Source organism: Callithrix jacchus, chromosome 5 (genome assembly GCF_049354715.1).
Source record: "Callithrix jacchus isolate 240 chromosome 5, calJac240_pri, whole genome shotgun sequence".
Classification (NCBI taxonomy): domain Eukaryota; kingdom Metazoa; phylum Chordata; class Mammalia; order Primates; family Cebidae; genus Callithrix; species Callithrix jacchus.
Window position 1 is genome coordinate 106,378,195 of NC_133506.1, and position 19,332 is coordinate 106,397,526.

At 52.5% G+C, this 19,332-nt stretch overlaps 1 protein-coding gene across 20 annotated transcripts; it reads left to right on the forward strand.

The window, feature by feature from the left end:
* Window positions 1–2,463: 2,463 nt before the first annotated feature.
* PLD2 (phospholipase D2) lies at window positions 2,464–18,305 on the forward strand. Of its 20 annotated transcripts, none has more exons than XM_078374036.1 (25): window positions 2,464–2,543; window positions 3,075–3,202; window positions 3,305–3,435; window positions 3,594–3,736; window positions 4,401–4,506; window positions 4,598–4,663; window positions 4,794–4,852; window positions 4,991–5,083; window positions 5,177–5,329; window positions 6,402–6,551; window positions 10,433–10,516; window positions 10,660–10,738; window positions 11,499–11,609; window positions 11,786–11,956; window positions 12,934–13,060; window positions 13,249–13,367; window positions 13,459–13,572; window positions 13,708–13,812; window positions 14,022–14,110; window positions 14,218–14,331; window positions 14,492–14,541; window positions 14,812–14,946; window positions 15,456–15,609; window positions 16,852–16,966; window positions 17,516–18,305. In XM_078374036.1, the coding sequence occupies exons 2-25, from the start codon at window positions 3,094–3,096 to the stop codon at window positions 17,738–17,740; spliced, it is 2,802 nt and encodes a 933-aa protein (XP_078230162.1). In that variant the 5' UTR covers window positions 2,464–2,543; window positions 3,075–3,093; the 3' UTR covers window positions 17,741–18,305. The 20 variants fall into 20 exon arrangements, with proteins under 20 accessions (XP_078230162.1, XP_078230161.1, XP_078230170.1 ...); XM_078374035.1 differs by having other exon boundaries at window positions 3,093–3,202; XM_078374052.1 differs by lacking the exon at window positions 2,464–2,543 and adding an exon at window positions 2,695–2,906 and having other exon boundaries at window positions 3,093–3,202.
* The last annotated feature ends 1,027 nt before the right edge of the window (window positions 18,306–19,332 follow it).

The window sequence follows — 19,332 nt, forward strand, 5'->3', positions numbered from 1 at the left end:
ACCGCAACCTCCACCTCCTGGGTTCAGGCAATTCTCCTGCCTCAGCCTCCTGAGTAGCTGGGATTACAGGCACGCGCCACCATGCCCAGCTAATTTTTTGTATCTTTAGTAGAGACGGGGTTTCACCATGTTGACCAGGATGGTCTCGATCTCTTGACCTCGTGATCCACCCGCCTTGGCCTCCCAAAGTGCTGGGATTACAGGCTTGAGCCACCGCGCCCAGCTTGACATCTTAACATATAGTTCTATGAGTATTATTAAGTGTATGCTCCCATGCAGTCACCACTTCTATCAAAATATAGGACATTCTCATCATCCTGGAATATTCCCTCACATGTCCCTTTACAGGCAATCTTTTCTCTGCACCTGCCACAGGCAACTACTGATCTGATTTCCATCACTATAGATTGTTTTTCCCTGTTTTAGAAGTTTATAACCAAGTGTGGGGTGGCTCATGCCTGTAATCCCAGCACTTTGAGAGGCCAAAGAGGGCAGATCATCTGAGGGAGGTCAGGAGTTTGAGACCAGCCTGGCCAACATGGTGAAACCCCATCTTTACTAAAAATACAAAAAATTAGCCAGGTGTCATGGCAGGCATTTGCAATCTCAGCTACTTGGGAGACTGAGGCAGGAGAATCGCTTGAACCTGAGAGGTGGAGGTTGCAGTGAGCCAAGATCATGCCGTTGCACTCCAGCCTGGGCAACAAGAGCAAGACTCAAAAAAAAAAAAGAAAAAAAAAGTATATAGGTTAGGCACTGTGGCTCACACCTGTAATCCCAGCACTTTAGAAGGCCAAGGCAGGAGGTTCCCTTGAGTCCAAGAGTTCAAGATCAGCCTGCACAACATGGTGAGACCTTGTCCCTACAAAAAAATTTAAAAATTAGCTGGGCACGGTGGTATGTGTCTGCAGTCTCAGCTACTTGGGAGGCTGAAGCGGGATGATTGTTTGAGCCCGAAAAAATCTAGAATGGAGGCCGGACGCAGTGGCTCACGCCTATAATCCCAGCACTTTGGGAGGCCTCGGCGGGTGGATCACGAGGTCAAGAAATTGAGACCATCCTGGCCAACAAGGTGAAACCCCATTTCTACTAAAAATACAAAAAAAAAAAAAAAAAATCAGCTGGGCATGGTGGTGCGCACCTGTAGTCCCAGCTACTCGGGAGGCTGAGGCAGGAGAATTGCTTGAACCCAGAAGGCGGAGGTTGCGGTGAGCCGAGATCGTGCCATTGTACTCCAGTCTGGGTAACAACAGTGAAACTCCGTCTCAAAAAAGAAAAAATCTAGAATGGAACAACCATTTCGAAAAAATCGCTTGGGAGTTTCTTGTAAGTTAAACATACACTTATATGATAGAACAACTCCACTCCCTACTTACCCCAGATAAATGAAAACTATCCACACAGACTTACAGGAATGTTTGTAGGAGCTTCATTTTTATTTGTTTGTTTATTTGAGATGGAGTCTCACTCTGTCACCCAGGCTGGAGTGCAGTGGCACAATCTCTGCTCACTGCAACCTCTGCCTCCTGGGTTCATGCAATTCTCCTGCCTCAGGCTCCAAAGTAGCTGGGACTACAGGCGTGCGCCACCATGCCCGGCTAATTTTTGTATTTTTAAAGTAGAGACGAGGTTTTACTATGTTGGCCAGGCTGCTCTCGAACTCCTGACCTCGTGATCCGCCTGCTTTGGCTCCCAAAGTGCTGGGATTACAGCTGTGAGCCACCTCGGCCTGCAAGCGCTTTATTGACAACGGACAAAACTAGAAACCCATTTGTCTATCAAAAGAAGAGACAAATAAATCGGCTTTTAAAAAAGATTGAAATACCCGAAGAGATTTTGTTTCCCCTTAGACTGCCAATTCCAGCGAAGCAAGCTCCATAACCATCTTATATACTACCTTACTCTCAGTGTCTGGCACGGAGTAAGCACGCAATAAATGTTTGGTGAATGAATGAAAGAATGCCCGCTCTCATTCACTAATGGGTTTATAGCCACCAGCCCTCGGGCCTTTTACGCCCTCATGCCTTCCAGGTACAAACGCTATCCGGGCTAGGCCGAACGTGGCTCGCAGCGGGCTCGGGAGTGGGGCACCCATCGCCAGCTCCTGCAGCGGAGGCGCGTCCCCCGGGACCCAGGCAGCGTCCGCGGCTAGAGGGTCCCGGGACTGGCACCGAGCGGAGGGATGCGCGCAGAGTGGGTCCTGGGAGGCGGCGGCCGGGCACGCTGGGACCGACAACACTGGACGCCCCGACGCCGGGCAGCACTTGCCAGCCGCACCGAGGGGATCGTGCGGGCCCGCAGGGCACAGGGCGGCCCCCGGGCTCCCGGCGGCACGCGGGGCGACGGGGCGGGTCGAGGGCGGCGGGGGCGGGACAGGACAGACGAGAATCCCGCGGAGGTGAGGCCGGGGGCCGTCCCGCCCCCGAGGGCAGGCCCTGAGCCCCGGCCCCGCCCCGGCCCGCTGGGGCGTGGGCTCCAGCTGCTACTCCGCTCTGCTCTCCTGGCTTCGGGAACCCGCGCGGGCGCCCGCTCCGACTGCCAGGGTGAGGGGCCGTGAAGGGGCGCGCAGGGGTGCCGGGCCCAGGAAATCGTGGGGGGAGGGAACGGGCTCGGGCTGCGGGGCCTCCACACTCAGCTTCACACTCAGATTTCGGGGTTGCTCCCCGCCCTCGGCGGGGATCGCGTAACTTCCTCATTCCCGCCTGGACCCCTGCCCCGGCTCCCCTGCCTGGCGTGAGCGCCGCAGCTCCGCGCTCTCTCGAGCACCCGGGGCCGCTTCCCGGCACAGCTGCTGCGCGGCCCCAAGTCGGAGCCTTCCGGGCCTGGCTGGGTGTTCCCCGGGGCTCTGGTTACGGGATGGGGCGGGGGCTCGGGACTGGGACTGGGATTGCGGATGAGGGATTAAGGTAGGGAATGGAGCCCAGAAGGGGGTCGGTGGGGCGTTGCAAACTGGCCAGGCGTCGTCAGAGGGGTGGTCAGGAGTCCGTGGGGGAAGGGGAGGACCTGCAACAGAGGGAGGGCTGCGAGATTTAGGATAGCGGGGCGGGTTCTGCAGGGCAGCTTGCCTCCCTTAGGCTTCCCCATATTCCCAGGATGACGGCGACCCCTGAGAGCCTCTTCCCCACTGGGGGCGACCTAGACTCCAGCCAGCTCCAGATGGAGTCCGATGAGGTGAACACTCTGAGAGAGGGAGAGGACCCAGGTACACAGGGAATATGGATGACCTGCAGGGCGAAGAGGCGGGGCGGGGCCCGCGGGCTGGGGCCTACTGGGGTCTGCACTCCTTGACTTTCTTTCCTCCCAGCCGACCGGATGCACCCGTTTCTGGCCATCTATGATCTTCAGCCTCTGAAAGTGCATCCCTTGGTGTTTGCAACTGGGGTCCCTGTCACAGCCCAGGTGGTGGGCACTGAAAGATATACCAGCGGATCCAAGGTGGCCAGACTGGCCCCAGGGAAGGGGAAAGGGAGGGCGGGCCAGGGTGGATCCAAGGTGTCTCAGCTGGCCCCAGGGAGGGGGAAAGGGAAGGCTGGCCAGAGTGGGGAGGCAGGGACACATGCAGGGAACATCCATTCAGTTTGTCACACCCCTAGGTGGGAACCTGCACTCTGTATTCTGTCCGCTTGACTCACGGCGACTTTACCTGGACAACCAAGAAGAAGTTCCGTCATTTTCAGGAGCTGCATCGGGACCTCCTGAGACACAAAGTCTTGATGAGTCTGCTCCCCCTGGCTCGGTGAGGGGGCCGAACTGCTTCCTGTAGAGGGCAGGTGCCCCCCCCACCCTCCTTCCTGTGTCTGCCCTCCTCCCCTGCCCTCCGGCCACAGCCTTTCCTCCCTGCAGTGGCTCTGGCCACTGGGCCACCTCCCCTGACCCCAGTTACCAGGAAACTTTCCCTGTCCATGGTTCTGTGCCAGCATCTCAGCCAGGCTGGATGCCCAAAATGTCCTTGGCAGCCTCACCCTTTTCTAGTCTCCATTCCCAGGGTAGGGGGCCTTCCTTTTGCCAGCCTCTAGGCCTTTTTGTTTTTGACAAGGTGTCCTGTCACCCAGGCTAGAATTCAGTGGTATGATCTTGGCTCACTGCAACTTCCTGGGCTCAAGCGATCCTTCCACCTCAGCCTCCCGAGTAGCTGGGACCACAGCCACCACACCCAGCTAATTTTTGCATATTTTGTAGAGATGGGGTTCCACTATGTTGCCAGGCTAGTCTCAAATTCCTGAGCTCAAGTGATCTACCCACCTTGGCCTCCTCAAGTGCTGGGATTACAGGCATGAGCCACCACCCCTGGCCACCTCCAGGCCTCTTCTTTTCCTCCAAGCCCCCATCTCCAGTGTTTTCAAGAACCGGAGCACCCAGCCTCCCAGCACATACCTGACCCTCATCTATCCTTACCACAGTTTTGCCGTTGCCTATTCTCCAGCCCGAGAGGCAGCCAACAGAGAGATTCCCTCTCTACCCCGAGCAGGTCCTGAGGGCTCCACCAGACATGCAGCCAGCAAACAGGTGGGACCAGACACCAGGTTCTCTGGGAAGGCACTAGAGGTGCAAATGGCTCTGGTCTCATCTTTCTCTCTCTCTCTCATCCCCACTTCAGAAATACCTGGAGAATTACCTCAACCGCCTCTTGACCATGTCTTTCTATCGCAACTACCATGCCCTGGTAAGGTCCAGGGACCGATTTTAGATGTGGAGCAGGATAATCAGACCTGCAGCGGGAGAGAGCCAGGGGCCCCAAGGTCTGAGGGGCTGACAGCCAGGTGTCTCCTCTGGCCTTTTGTTTTTCTCTACAGACAGAGTTCCTGGAAGTCAGTCAGCTGTCTTTTATCCCAGACCTGGGCTGCAAAGGACTGTGAGTGTCTGGCACCCTTCACCCAGCCATCCGCAGACATCACTGTTAATTTCTCCCTGTCTGAGAATGGGCAAGCCGTGCAAGGTGGGCTGGCAGTCTGGAGTCCTCATCCACCATCTCTTCCTGATTGTCCCACAGGGAGGGGATGATCCGGAAGCGCTCAGGTGGCCACCGAGTTCCTGGCCTCACCTGCTGTGGCCGAGACCAAGTTTGTTATCGCTGGTCCAAGAGGTATGGGCTGTGGCCGAGCAGCTGGGCAGTGGGTAGGGGTGAAAAAGGAAATTGCAAGGGCAGAGAGGAACACAGGGAGCCCTTCTGCTCTAGGTGGCTGGTGGTGAAGGATTCCTTCCTGCTGTACATGTGCCTCGAGACGGGCACCATCTCATTTGTTCAGCTCTTTGACCCTGGCTTTGAGGTGCAGGTGGGGAAACGGAGCACGGAGGCACGGTACGGTGTGCGGATCGATACCTCTCACAGGTAAGGCCTCCCTGGTGTGAGAGACAGCTGGTGAGTGGTGAGCCAGCCCACAGCCCTGCCTGGACTTCAGTAAGAGATACTACAGGAGGCAGGGCGTGGTGGCTCACGCCTATAATCCCAGCACTTTGGGAGGCCGAGGCGGGCAGATCACAAGGTCAGGAGTTCGAGACCAGCCTGGCCAATATGGTGAAACCCTGTCTCTACTAAAATACAAAAAATTAGCTGGGCATGGTGGTGCACACCCATAGTCCCAGCTACTCAGGAGGCTGAGGCAGGGGAATCACTTGAACCCAGGAGGTGGAGGTTGCAGTGAGCCGAGATTGAGCAGCCACTACACTCCAGCCTGGTGACACAGCGAGGCTCTGTCTAAAAAAAAAAGAGACCACAGGAGATAGGAAGGGTTTTCCACCTCCCTGGATCCGGAAATAGTTTTGAATCAGAAAACTGGTCCAGCCAGATGCTTGGGACTGATCCTAGCATCTGGGCCCAGAGAAAGGGGGTTAGTAGAAGCCTGGGAAAGGAACTGCTGACATAAAGAAAATTCCATTTGTTCATTTGTTCATTCTACAAACCTGAGTGCCTGGTACAATACTAGTTGCTGATACAATACTAGGATCCAACTATGAGTAGGGCAGATCTGGCCAGGTGAGGTGGCTCACGCCTGTAACCCCAGTACTTTGGTAGGCAAAGGCGGGTGGATCACTTGAGGTCAGGAGTTCAAGATCAGCCTGGCCAACATGGTAAAACCCCGTCTCTAATTAACAAAAATTAGTCAGGCATGGTGGTGCATACCTGTAATCCCAGCTATTTGGGAGGCTAAGGCAGGAGAATCACTTGAAGCCAGGATGGTAGGTTGCAGTGAGCCGAGATTGTGTCACTTCACTCCAGTCTGGGCGAAAGAGTGAAACTCCATCTCAAAAACAAAATAAATAAATAAGGCAGATCCATACAGGCCCTGTCCCTGTGGAGCTGTGATTAGGGACTAAGGGAGGAAGTGGGAAAGAAAGACCCACTATGGTCTGGGCAAGACGATAGGTATGGAGGAGATTTAGGGTCCATCTCATTGTTCCAGGTCCTTGATTCTCAAGTGCAGCAGCTACCGGCAGGCACGGTGGTGGGCCCAGGAGATCACCGAGCTGGCACAGGGCCCTGGAAGAGACTTCCTATATCTGCACCGGCACGACAGCTACGCCCCACCCCGGCCTGGGACCTTGGCCCAGTGGTGAGACACTGACATCCTTTCTGAACTTGTCTGTGGCCTTCTTGACCCCCTGGGTAGTCTCTGAATCCTTCATCCTCTCTTTTATCTCCTCTGAACCCTTCCTACCTCAGTGACCCACCTGGTGACTTCTTTAATTTTCCTGACTTTTGATGTATTTTTTTTTCTTTTTTTTTTGAGTCTTGCTCTGTCACCAGGCTGGAGTGCCGTGGCACAATCTCAGCTCACTGCAACCTCTACCTCCTGGGTTCAAGCGATTCTCCTTCCTGCCTCAGCCTCCCGAGTAGCTGTGACTACAGGCGCATGCCACCACGCCCAGCTAATTTTTGTATTTTTAGTAGAGACAGGGTTTCACCATGTTGGCCAGGATGGTCTTGATCTCTAGACCTTGTGATCTGCCTGCCTCAGCCTCCCAAAGTGCTGGGATTACAGGCATGAGCCACTGCGCCTGGCCGACCGTTGACATCTTTAACCACATTGATCTCTCTGATTTCACTCTGACCTTTCTGATCCCCAAACTCAATTGTCTCTTCGACCCTTGACCTCTCTAACCTCTTATAACCTTTTAAATCCCCCTCTACTGCAGTGACCCTCTCTGTTCTCTATGATCTTCTCAAATCTCTCTGATTTAGTCCTTCATTTAATAAACATTTCCTAAGCACCTACTGGGGCTGGCAGTAAGACACAGGCCTCTCTGGGTTGGGGAAGTAGGTGATCAAATAATGAAACAATGTATACTTGTCGTACTGGTGAAAGATAGAAGGTAACAAGCACAGACAGTGGGTACCTAACCCAGCAGGGATATCAGGAAGGGTTTCCAGGAGGTGGTGACTCTGAGATAGTTTTGCTTTAAATCAGAGACTGACATAATATTAATTTTGATTTGGTTTTGGTTTTTGTTTGAGACAGTGTCTTTCTCTGTCACCCAGGCTGGAGTGCAGCAGTGTGATCATGGCTCACTGCAGCCTCAACCTCCCAGACTCAAATGATCCTCATGCCTCAGCTTCCTATGTAGCTGAGACTACAGGCACACTACTGGGCTCAAGGGATTCCCCTGCCTTGGCCTCCCCAAAGTGCTGGGATTACAGGGATGAGCCACAATGTGTGGCAAAACCAATCCATAGTGATGGAAATCAGATCAGTAGTTGCCGTCGCAGGGTGTGGGGAAAAGATTGCCTGTTAACAGGGCACACAAGGGAACATTCCAGGAAGATGAAAATGTTCTATATTTCGATAGGACTGTTGATTGCATGGGAACATACACTTGCTGATCCTCATGGAACTATACAAGATAAAGAAAATGCAGAACAATCCAGGCAGAGAAGACAGAAATAGCTCCGGGTGTCTGGGAACCACCAGGACTTACTGTTACTGAGTGAGGAGGGGCAGTCACGGAAGAGGCTTGGAGTCAGCAGTGCCTGATCTCCCAGGGTCTGGTCTGCTAATATCACAGGCAGAGGGCAATCATGGAAGGAGTTTGTTTTTGTTTTTGTGTTTTGTTTTGTTTTTTTGAGATGGAGTTTGGCTTTTGTCAAGCAGGCTGGAGTGCAATGGAGCAATCTCAGCTCACCACAACCTCTGACTCTCAGGTTCAAGCGATTCTCCTGCCTCAGCCTCCTGAGTAGCTGGGATTACAGGCATGCCCCACCACGCCTGGTTAATTTTGTATTTTCAGTAGAGACGTGGTTTCTCCATGTTGGTTAGGCTGGTTTCAAACTCCCGACCTCAGGTGATCCACCAACCTTGGCCTCCCAAAGTGCTGGAATTACAGGCATGAGCCATGGTACATGGCTGGAAATTTTTTTTTTCTTGAGACAGAGTTTCACTCTTGTTACCCAGGCTGGAGTGCAATGGCGTGATCTCGGCTCACCACAACCTCCGCCTCCTGGGTTCAGGCAATTCTCCTGCCTCAGCCTCCTGAGTAGCTGGGATCACAGGCACGCGCCACCATGTCCAGCTAATTTTTTGTATTTTTAGTAGAGACGGAGTTTCACCATGTTGACCAGGATCGTCTCGATCTCTTGACCTTGTGATCCACCCGCCTCCGCCTCCCAGAGTGCTGGGATTACAGGTGTGATCCACCGCGCCCGGCCAATTTTTAATTTTTTTAATTTTTATTTTTTGAGATGGAGTCTCACTCTGTCACCCAGGCTGGAGTACAGTGGCTCCATCTCCACTCACTGCAGTCTCCGCTTCCCGGGTTCAAGCAATTCTCCTGCCTCAGCCTCCTGAGTAGTGGGGATTATAAGCATGCACCACCACACTCAGCTAATTTTTGTATTTTTAGTAGAGATGGGGTTTCACCATATTGGCCAAGCTGGTCATGAACTCCTGGCCTCAAGTGATCCACCCACCTTGGCCTCCCAAAGTGCTGGGATTACAGGCGTGAGCCACCACGCCCAGTCTTCCTGCATATTTGCACATGTGCATGCACATGTTACTTTTGTTTCAACATAAATGAGATCATGCACCCTCTTCTGTGATTCATTTTTTCACTTAATACATGTGTGAGAGATTAAACACTTAGGTTATTTCTTATTTTTCACTCTTACAAACAATGCAATGAACACAATCTTTGCCTAAGCATTGTATAGGATATATTCCTAGAAATGTAATTACCATGTATATTTAATTATATTAAAGAGTATGTGCATGTAATAATTCGATACTGCTGGCTACTGGCGGTGCCTCATGCCTGTAATGCCAGCACTTTGGGAGGTCAAGGCAGGTAGATCATTGGAGTCAGGAGTTCAAGACCAGCCTGGCCAACATGGCAAAAACCCATCTCTACTAAAAACACAAAAATTAGCCAGGCATGGTGGCGGGTACCTGTAATCTCAGTTACTTGGGAGGCTGAGACAGAAGAATTGCTTGAACTCAAGAGGCGGGGTTGCAGTGAGCCAAGATTGCATCATTGCACTCCAGCCTGGGTGACAGAGTGAGACATTGTCTCAAGAAAGCTATATATATATATTACATATATACAGATATATATATATATGCATATGTATATGTATATATATATAAAGCTATATAGAATATATATTTTTGATACTGCCAAATTGTTTCCTAAAAGTTATATTCCCATAGTCTATGAGAATACCCATTACCCCAGCATACTGAATAAAATATGCTTATATTGACTGTTACCAATTATTTTAATTATTACCAATCTAGTGGATTTTTTAAATGTAATTTTATTTTAATTCTTTGTTTACTAGTGAAACTGAACATCATTTGCCATGATTGACCATTTTAATTTATCTGTAAACTGTCAGTTCTTACTCTGCTCATTTTTCAGTTGGCTTATTGACTTTTTCTTGTCGATTCATTGGTGTTCTTTATGTATGATGTATTAATCCTCCTATTCTTTAATTGATTAGGTTATTGTATCTTTTTATTTATTTTTTTTAATGGAGTCTCACTTTGTCGCCCAGGCTGAAGTGCAGTGGCATGATCTTGGCTCACCGCAACCTCCGCCTCCTGGGTTCAAGCAATTCTTCTGTCTCAGACCCCTGAGTAGCTGGAATTACAGGTGCGCACCACCATGCCCAGCTAATTTTTGTAGTTTTTAGTAGAGACAGGGTTTCACCATGTTGGCCAGGCTGGTCTCGAACTCCTGACCTAGTGGTCTGCCTGCCTCAGCTTCCCAAAGTGCTGGGATTACAGGCGTGAGGCACTGCACCTGGCCTATAATTTTTATTTGTATTTAGTGCATATGGGCAAACACTATTTTGATGTGTCTGATACCACCTGTGCTCTCTGATCGTTCCTGATCTTTGACCCTGCTGTCATCTCTGACCCACGGCTGTCCTCCGGTCTTCACTCTCCAGAGCTTTCTGGCTTCTGACTCCTCTGACCTCCTTGGCTTGGCCTCCCCCCAGGTTTGTGAATGGGGCAGGTTACTTTGCTGCTGTGGCAGATGCCATCCTTCGAGCCCAAGAGGAGATTTTCATCACAGACTGGTGGTGAGTGGGAAAAGGCCCCAACAAGAGGGGGCAAGATAGAGCCTGGGGCAGATCAGCATATGGGTCGGAGGAAGGAGCAGAAGGGGGGTGCAGCTGGTGGTCTGGGGCTTTGTTTGCCTCTAATCCTCTGCCCTGAATCCCAGGTTGAGTCCTGAGGTTTACCTGAAGCGTCCAGCCCATTCAGACGACTGGAGACTGGACATTATGCTCAAGAGGAAGGCGGTGAGGAGTGCGGTCAGGCTACAGGGAAAGGGGGTTGTCTGTGGGTAGAGGTTGATTAGCAGGGCTGCAGCATGGGAGAAGGTAGGGAGTCTGAGCCTTTAGGGGAGGAAAATGTGCCCATCCTGGTTCAGTGCCTGTCAGACATCACCTCTGCCCTCTGCACTAAGGAGAACTGGCACCTTCCTCTTCATGCCTCCCTCCACCTGGCAGAGACCTCTCCCAGTACACATAATTTGTGTTATCTGGGAGTGTACATGTCTATCTCTCTCACTGGACTAGTTAATATCATTTGTTCCAGTACAAGGCACAGTACCCGCCATGGAGGGGGCATGTGTGGTGTTGATGGACAGGAAGAAGGATGCATGGATGATGGAGGGTGGGTGGGCAGGTGGATGAATAGAGGACAGGAAGGGTGATGGGCAGAAGGATATGAGTTGGAAAGGTGGAGGGATAGGAGGGTAGGCGGGTAGATGGATGAATGATAGACGGTACATAAGAGGATGAGTAAATGCTTGGAAAGATGGATGGATGGATGGATGGATGGATGGATGGATAATGAAGAGTAGGTGGATAGATATGTGGATAGTTGAGGGGGTGAGCACACAGATGACATTTAGTCTAAGTAGCAAAGCAGGGCGTATGTGGCACAGCCCCCAGGATCTCCAGAGAGGCTGGAGGGACACATAGAAAAGGTCTGGCAGTGTGCAAAGGGGCTGCTCTGGGAGAGGCACTAGGATCTGATTCCCCAACTCACCACCAGGAGGAGGGTGTCCGTGTGTCTGTTTTGCTGTTTAAGGAAGTGGAATTGGCCTTGGGCATCAACAGTGGCTATAGCAAGAGGGCACTGATGCTGCTGCACCCCAACATAAAGGTGACTCTGGGCCTCAGAGACCCTCCCACGCGGCAGCCCTCTTCCCCATACTGTCCCAGCCCCCAGTGCTCTGTTCCCTGCAGGTCTCATCTTTGTATCTTTTCTCTTTCCCTCCCAGTACCTCCTGTTTTCCTCGACCTACACCCACCCTCATGAACTCTCCATACCTGCTCCAGGTGATGCGTCACCCAGACCAAGTGACGTTGTGGGCCCATCATGAGAAGCTCCTGGTGGTGGACCAAGTGGTAGCATTCCTGGGGGGACTGGACCTTGCCTATGGCCGCTGGGATGACCTGCACTACCGACTGACTGACCTTGGAGACTCCTCTGAATCGGCTGCCTCCCAGGTAATTCCCCTACCCAGGCCTTCCCGAGCACCCCCAAACTCAAATAAGTTCAATCCACATCCTTTCCCAACTCCAACCTTACCCCCTCAGTCATTCTAGGCCCTGTCCACCTCAGGGTTCCTCAGACTTTGTGGGACCCCCAAGAACCCACTTTGAAAGTACTGTAACCAGCCCGGTGCCATGGCTCACATCTGTAATCCCAGCACTTTGGGAGGCCAAGGCAGGTGGATTACATGAGGCCTGGAATTCCAAGACCAGCCTGACCAACATGTGAAACCCCTTCTCTACTAAAATTACAAAAAATTAGCCAAGCATGGTGATGGATGCCTGTCATAAGCTACTTGGGAGGCTGAGGCAGGAGAGTACCTTGAACCTGGGAGGTTGAGGTTGCAGTGAGCTGAGATCGTGCCACTGCACTCCAGCTTGGGTGAAAGAGCAAGAATCCATCTCCAAAAAACAAACAACGGCTGGGCGTGGTGGTGAATGCCTATAACCCTAGCACTTTGGGAGGCCAAGGCAGGGGGATCACAAGGTCAAGAGATTGAGACCATCCTGGTCAACGTGATGAAATCCCGTCTCTACTAAAAATACAAAAATTAGTCAGGTGTGGTGGTGTGCACCTGTAGTCCCAGATACTCAGGTGGCTGAGGCAGGAGAATCGCTTGAACCCGGGAGATGGAGGTTGCAGTGAGCCAAGATTGTGCCACTGTACTCCAGCCTGGGGACAGAGCAAGACTCCATCTCAAACAAACAAACAAAAGTGCTGTAACCGGGTCCTTTCCCCATTTTCACTAACCCCGACCCCACTCCTCTAAGAGTGTCAAAGGCGGCTGGAGAGGAGGGTTGGGGAATGAGACCCTCTGTTTGATTCCTCCTCTGGGTCTCTCTCACTCTTGCAGTGTTCCTCTCTTTGGCCCGGGCTCTGTACAGCCCCATAACTTCCCCTTGCCCGTCGCTTGGGTGTGTTCCCCCTACAGCCTCCTACCCCGTGCCCAGACTCATCAGCCACCCCAGACCTCTCTCATAACCAATTCTTCTGGCTGGGCAAGGACTACAGCAATCTTATCACCAAGGACTGGGTGCAGCTGGACCGGCCTTTCGAAGGTGAAGCCCCCACCCGCCAAAGCCCCAGAGAGCTGAGAGCAGGGTCAGAAGCCGGGGCTGGTACTGAGAATGGGATGAGGGGGTCAAAAATGGTACAGCCATCCCTCTGGCAGCCTCCTCCTCCCTGCCCCAAGTTTCCCCAAGAGTCCAGCCCTGATGTCTCCCCTGACTTTCCCTGGACCCCCCAGATTTCATCAACAGGGAGACGACACCTCGGATGCCATGGCGGGACGTTGGGGTAGTCGTCCATGGCCTACCTGCCCGGGACCTCGCCCGGCACTTCATCCAGCGCTGGAATTTCACCAAGGTGCTCATTCCCTCTGGTAGGGTCTGGAGGGAGGAAGGGAGCCAGGGGCAGCTTGCCACCTCCTGCTGACTCTGCCATCCCTCCACTTCAGACCACCAAGGCCAAGTACAAGATTCCCACGTACCCTTACCTGCTTCCCAAGTCTACCTGCACTGCCAACCAGCTCCCCTTCACACTCCCAGGGGGGCAGTGCACCACTGTGCAGGTGAGGCTCCCCACTTCAGCCAGCACCCCTTCTACCTCCTTCAGCCCAACACCCCAACCCACTCTCCCTGGTGTGAGAGCCCCCCACACTCTTCTTTCCTGGGGTTAGGAAGCAGTTGCATTCACCATTCCTTAGGTCTTGCGGTCAGTGGACCGCTGGTCAGCAGGGACTCTGGAGAACTCCATCCTCAATGCCTACCTGCACACCATCAGGGAGAGCCAGCACTTCCTCTACATTGAGGTCTGACTGGGAGGAGGGAGGGGAGAGTATGGAAGGGATAGCCCAGGAGAGAGACTGGGGGAATGAGTGGAGACAGTCATCTAGGGCTGGTGAAGCTGCGCCTAAAACAGAGGCAGATGCCTGGAGACTGGGAGTGGAGACCAGGGCTGGAGGCCAAGGACAGGGCCAGGGGCCAGGCTGATGATGTCTGTCTCTGGTTCTTGCCCCAGAATCAGTTCTTCATTAGCTGCTCAGATGGGCGGACGGTTCTGAACAAGGTGGGCGATGAGATTGTGGACAGAATCCTGAAGGCCCACAAGTAAGGTGGACTGTCAGGAAGGTGGGGACTGTGGGTGTGGTTTGAGCCCAGTTGAAGGGGGTGGGGTTTTAGGGACTAGTCACACCTCTGACTCCACCCCTCCTCAGACAGGGGCAGTGTTTCCGAGTCTACTTGCTTTTGCCCTTACTCCCTGGCTTCCAGGGTGACATCTCCACAGGTGGTGGCAACTCCATCCAAGCCATTCTGCACTTCACTTACAGGTGACCCCCCAGGCAGACTCTACCTCTCAATGGCCCCATCCCACCTCTGTCCCCCTCCTGATTCTGTCCTGATCCCTTTCTGCTGCAGCTTAAAGGAGGCCCCCCTCTCCTGACCTCCCTCTGCCAGCCTCTACTTCTCTCCCTTTTTCTTTTATCTCAGGACCCTGTGTCGTGGGGAGTATTCAATCCTGCATCGCCTCAAAGCAGCCAGTGAGTGCTGGAGGCTGGAGGCACAAGCCTTGGACCTCTGGGAGAGGGAGATTGGGGTGCTGGAGGTCTGGGAGTGGGACGGGAGGCTGTCATTCCTGTGTGCCTCTGAGGTTATACAGACCATAGCTGGCCTTTCACTGCAGGGAGAAGTAGCTAGACCAGACTCTAGCTACTCTCCCTAGAGTGAGAGGAGGTGGGACAGGGCATGTCTGCACATAGAGCAAGCTCTCCCTTCACTTCCCCTCCTCTCATCCCCTCTCTTATATGCAGTGGGAACAGCATGGCGGGACTACATTTCCATCTGCGGGCTTCGTACACATGGAGAGCTGGGCGGGCACCCAGTCTCAGAGCTCATCTACATCCACAGCAAGATGCTCATTGCAGATGACCGGACAGTCATCATAGGTCAGGGCTGGATCTGGGCCCCTGGCAGGGAGAGGGTGTGGGGACAGGCAAAGAGATGAGAGGATGGGGTGACAGAGACTGCAGCTAAGGCTCATGTGGGGGTGAGTGGAGGATCCAAGAAGAATTTTTTTGTGTGTATTCTGGCCGGGCACGCCTGTAATCCTAGCACTTTGGGAGGCTGAGGTCAAGAGATTGAGACAAACCTGACCAACATGGTGAAACCCCATCTCTATTAAAAATACAAAAATTAGCTGGGTGTTGTGGCACACACCTGTAATCCCAGCTACTTGGGAGGCTGAGGTGGGAGAATTGCTTGGACCCAGGAGGCAGAAGTTGCAGTGAGCCGAGATCAAGCCACTGCACTCCAGCCTGGCGACAGGGAAACTATCTCAAAAATAAAAATAATAAAAAAAGAAGATGTGTGCAGGCCAGTGCTTTGGTTGACAGGATAGGGTGCTTGTGAGAGTGCCCTGGGCCCAAGTAGACCGTGTGCCCCACATCCACCCCAGGTTCTGCAAACATCAATGACCGGAGCTTGCTGGGGAAGCGGGACAGTGAGCTGGCCGTGCTGATCGAGGACACAGAGACAGAACCATCCCTCATGAATGGGGCAGAGTATCAGGCGGGCAGGTTTGCCTTGAGTTTGCGGAAGCACTGCTTCAGGTAGAGCTGGGGCAGAGTGCCACAAGGTGGGAGGGAGATGGGGGCGTCTGCCTTTTGAGCAGGACAAGAGGTAGCGCTGCCTAGGTATTCCTGGAGCCAGAGGTAGAGGCAGTGCTGAATTCCCAATAGGCAAGATTAATCAGTTTAGAGTATCCACAAAGCGTGAACACCAAAAAAGTGAGAAAAAAATAGTTTAAAAGTAATTTTTCTCACAGGTTCTGAGGATTGGGAAAAAAAAGGAAAATAAAAGAAAATTTAAAGTAAAAATAATTTTTTAAAGCATCAAGGTAGTCATCAAAGTAGAGACAAATCAGAACTCTGTTGGCTTCTTTTATACTTATTTACTACTTTATATTGCATTTATCTTGTTTTTGTTTGTTCGTTTGTTTTGAGATGGGGTGTTGCTCTGTGCAGCGGGGTGACCACAGCTCACTAGAGCCTTGACTTCCGGGGCTCAAGTGATCCTCCCACCTCAGTCTCCCAAGTAGCTGGGACTACAGACACACACCACCACATCTGGCTAATTTTTGTATTTTTTGTAGTGATGGGGTTTTGCGGTATTGCCCAGGCTGGTCTTGAATTCCTGAGCTCAGGCAATCCACCGCCCTCATCCTCCCAAAGTGCTGGGAATACAGGTGTGAGACACGTGCCCAGCCAATTTTGAATTACCTGAGTAAGGGCCAGGCAAGGCGGCTCACACCTGTAATCACAGCACTTTGCGAGTCTGAGGTGGATGGATCACCTGAAGTCAGGAGTTCAAGACCAGATGACCAACATGGAGAAACCTCATCTCTACTAAACTTACAAAATTAGCCAGGCGAGGTGGCATGTGGCTGTAATCCCAGCTACTCAGGAGGCTGAGGCAGGAGAATCACTTGAACCCAGGAGGCAGAGGTTTCAGTGAGCCGAGATTGTGCCATTGCCCTTTAGCCGGGGCAACAAGAGCAAAACTCCATCTCAAAAACACACACACACAAAAATTACCCGGGCATGATGGTGCACGTCCCTGTAGTCTCAGCTACTCAGGAGGCTGAGGCAGGAGAATTGCTTGAACCTGGGAGGTGGAGGTTGCAGTGAGCTGAGACTGTGCCAATGGACTCCAGCCTGGGCAACAGAGCAAGACTCCATCTCAAAAAAATAATAAAGAAAGAAAGAACCTGAGTAGGGACAATGTAACTTTTCTGATACTCAGGTTCTCTAACGGTCTTAATCTGGTCCTGCTGGGACCCCTTTCTCCTATAGTGTGATTCTTGGAGCAAATGCCCGGCCAGACTTGGATCTCCGAGACCCTGTCTGTGATGACTTCTTCCAGTTGTGGCAAGAGACAGCTGAGAGCAATGCCAGTATCTATGAGCAGGTGGGAACTTGGGAGGGTAGAGGGAGAGTGGCCTGGGGAAATTTACAGATTATCCTGCTCAGGGTAGGATGGAGAGAAGCCCCATCACACAATCATTCTTAGAAGGGGGATGAGGGCCTGGGGCATTTGCTATCAAGAGATTTAGTGGTCCTGGCTGGGCATGGTGGCTCACACCTGTAATCCCAGCACTTTGGGAGGCCGAGGTGGGCGGATTACAACATCAGGAGATCGAGACCATCCTGGCTAACATGCTGAAACCCCATCTCTAGTAAAAATACAAATAAGCCAGACGTGGTGGCAGGTGTCTGGGAGGCTGAGGCAGGAGAATCACTTGAACCTGGGAGGCAGCGATTGCAGTGAGCTGAGTTGATGTCATTGCACACCAGCCTGAGCAACAAGAGTGAAACTGTCTCAAAAAAAAAAAAAGAGTAGCCCAGGGTCAATGAGGGTAGGGAGAGATGGTATGGGGGAAGAGGTCTAGCCTAGTTGGACTCAGATTGTTGGGAGAGTCTCCCCAAGCCTTACTGGCATCCATGCCTCTGCCCACAGATCTTCCGCTGCCTGCCATCCAATGCCACACGTTCCCTGCGGACACTCCGGGAGTACGTGGCCGTGGAGCCTCTGGCCGTGGTCAGTCCACCCTTGGCTCTGTCTGAGCTCACCCAGGTCCAGGGTCACCTGGTCCACTTCCCACTCAAGTTCCTAGAGGATGAATCTTTGCTGCCCCCGCTGGGTAGCAAGGAGGGCATGATCCCCCTGGAAGTGTGGACATAGTTGAGGTCCCCGTCGGGAAGAGGTCACCAGCTTCTGTGCCCCCTAGGTCAGGCTCCCTGCCCTTTAACCCCAAGGACTGAGGGCAGTGCCCTTTGAGATCTGGGGAGGCAGGCATCCCTGTAGGGGACTAGAGATGTAACCGAGGACCCTTTCTTGAGAAATAGCCAAAGAGGGCACTCCCAACCTTGGGCTAGGGAGGCAGGAGAGAGTTCTAGAGAAGCTCACCTTCCCTGCTGCCCAGTGCAAACCACTTATACATGCTGCAGAGGAGAAGCCCAACTCCTGCCAGGGTGAGCAGGGTCAAGCCTCTTATTCCAGGAGAAGTGCGCTCTGCGCAGGCCTTAGTACCCATTCTTCCCTTCCTCCTCCTGCCCTTGAACCCCCTCCATGTCCCAGGCCTCTCCCAGCCCAGTGCTGCCAAGGTGGAGGGAAGGGGAAAGCCACTTCTGTCTGCAGCCCCCACCCGGGGAAGGAAGGAGGCACATTAACTCCCTCCACTAGCCTGCTCACAGACACTAACTTTGTATCTGTTCAATAAGCATTTCAAAAATAAAGGTGTAGAAAAGGTTCATGCGTCCTCCTTGGAGGAACAAACGAAGTGCTTGTTCCAGCCTCCCATTCCTGCCTACATGGGGCACCAGTCCCCTTCACCCCTCCACCTTATCTCCATCTACTCTTTCCTCTCCCCTTCCTCCCTTCCTCCCTTCCTCCCTTCCTTTCTCTCTCTTTCTTGAGACAGAGTCTTGCTCTGTCGCCCAGGCTGGAATGCAGTGGTGCAATTTCAGCTCACTGCAACCTCTACCTCCCAGGTTCAAGCGATTCTCCTGCCTCAGCCTCCCAAGTAGCTGGGATTACAGGCACCTGCTACACCCGACTAATTTTTTGTATTTTTAATAGAGATGGGGTTTCTACAGTTGGTCAGGCTGTAGAACTCCTGACCTCAGGTGATCTGCCTGCCTAGGCCTCCCAAAGTGCTGGGATTACAGGTGTGAGCCATCATGCTCGGCCCCCACCCTATTCCTTTCTTCCTTCTCCTGTCTCCATCTCTGTTCTACTCATCTGTGGCTTCAGGAGCTCAGTCACCTGGCTCCTTAGAGGAGAAGCTGTTGACACCGTGCTGCCTGGGTAGAAGGATGGGCAGGGCCCAACCAGGGCACCTGGAGACCTATGGAGCTGCTGTCATAACTGCAGGTGAAGGAGATTCACCAAGAAGGACCTGGAGAGGCTGCCTCTTGTTCCAGCAACAGCCCTGGTAGAGGCTTAAGGAAGCCCCTTTGGGAGTGGTTGAGGATGTAGGATTGAGGTCAGGAAGAACTGGACCCAAATCCTCAATGTGAAGCTAGGTGACCTTGTCAAGTCATATCACTTCTGTGGGACTCAGTGGTCCCAGCTGGGAAATGGGAATAATACTTACCTGACTAACTTGCTGTCAAGACTCAGTCATTGACTTAAATATCTTTTGAGTTCCTGCTATTTGCCAGCTCTGTTCTAGACTCACAGAAGTGAGTACAACAAAGTACTCACTTCTTATGGCGCTTCCTCACCCTTATGGCACTTCTGTTCTGGAGCCTCACTGTCCAGTACAGTAGCCA

What these genes read in the sequence shown, in the direction of transcription:
- PLD2 (XM_078374052.1), top strand. Translation starts at nt 2,857, where the DNA reads ATGGGGCGGGGGCTCGGGACTGGGACTGGGATTGCGGATGAGGGATTA. An exon ending in AGCACTTCCTCTACATTGAG is followed by an intron (nt 13,813 to 14,021) that starts GTCTGACTGGGA and finishes TTCTTGCCCCAG; the next exon opens with AATCAGTTCTTCATTAGCTG. An exon ending in GCATCGCCTCAAAGCAGCCA is followed by an intron (nt 14,542 to 14,811) that starts GTGAGTGCTGGA and finishes TCTTATATGCAG; the next exon opens with TGGGAACAGCATGGCGGGAC.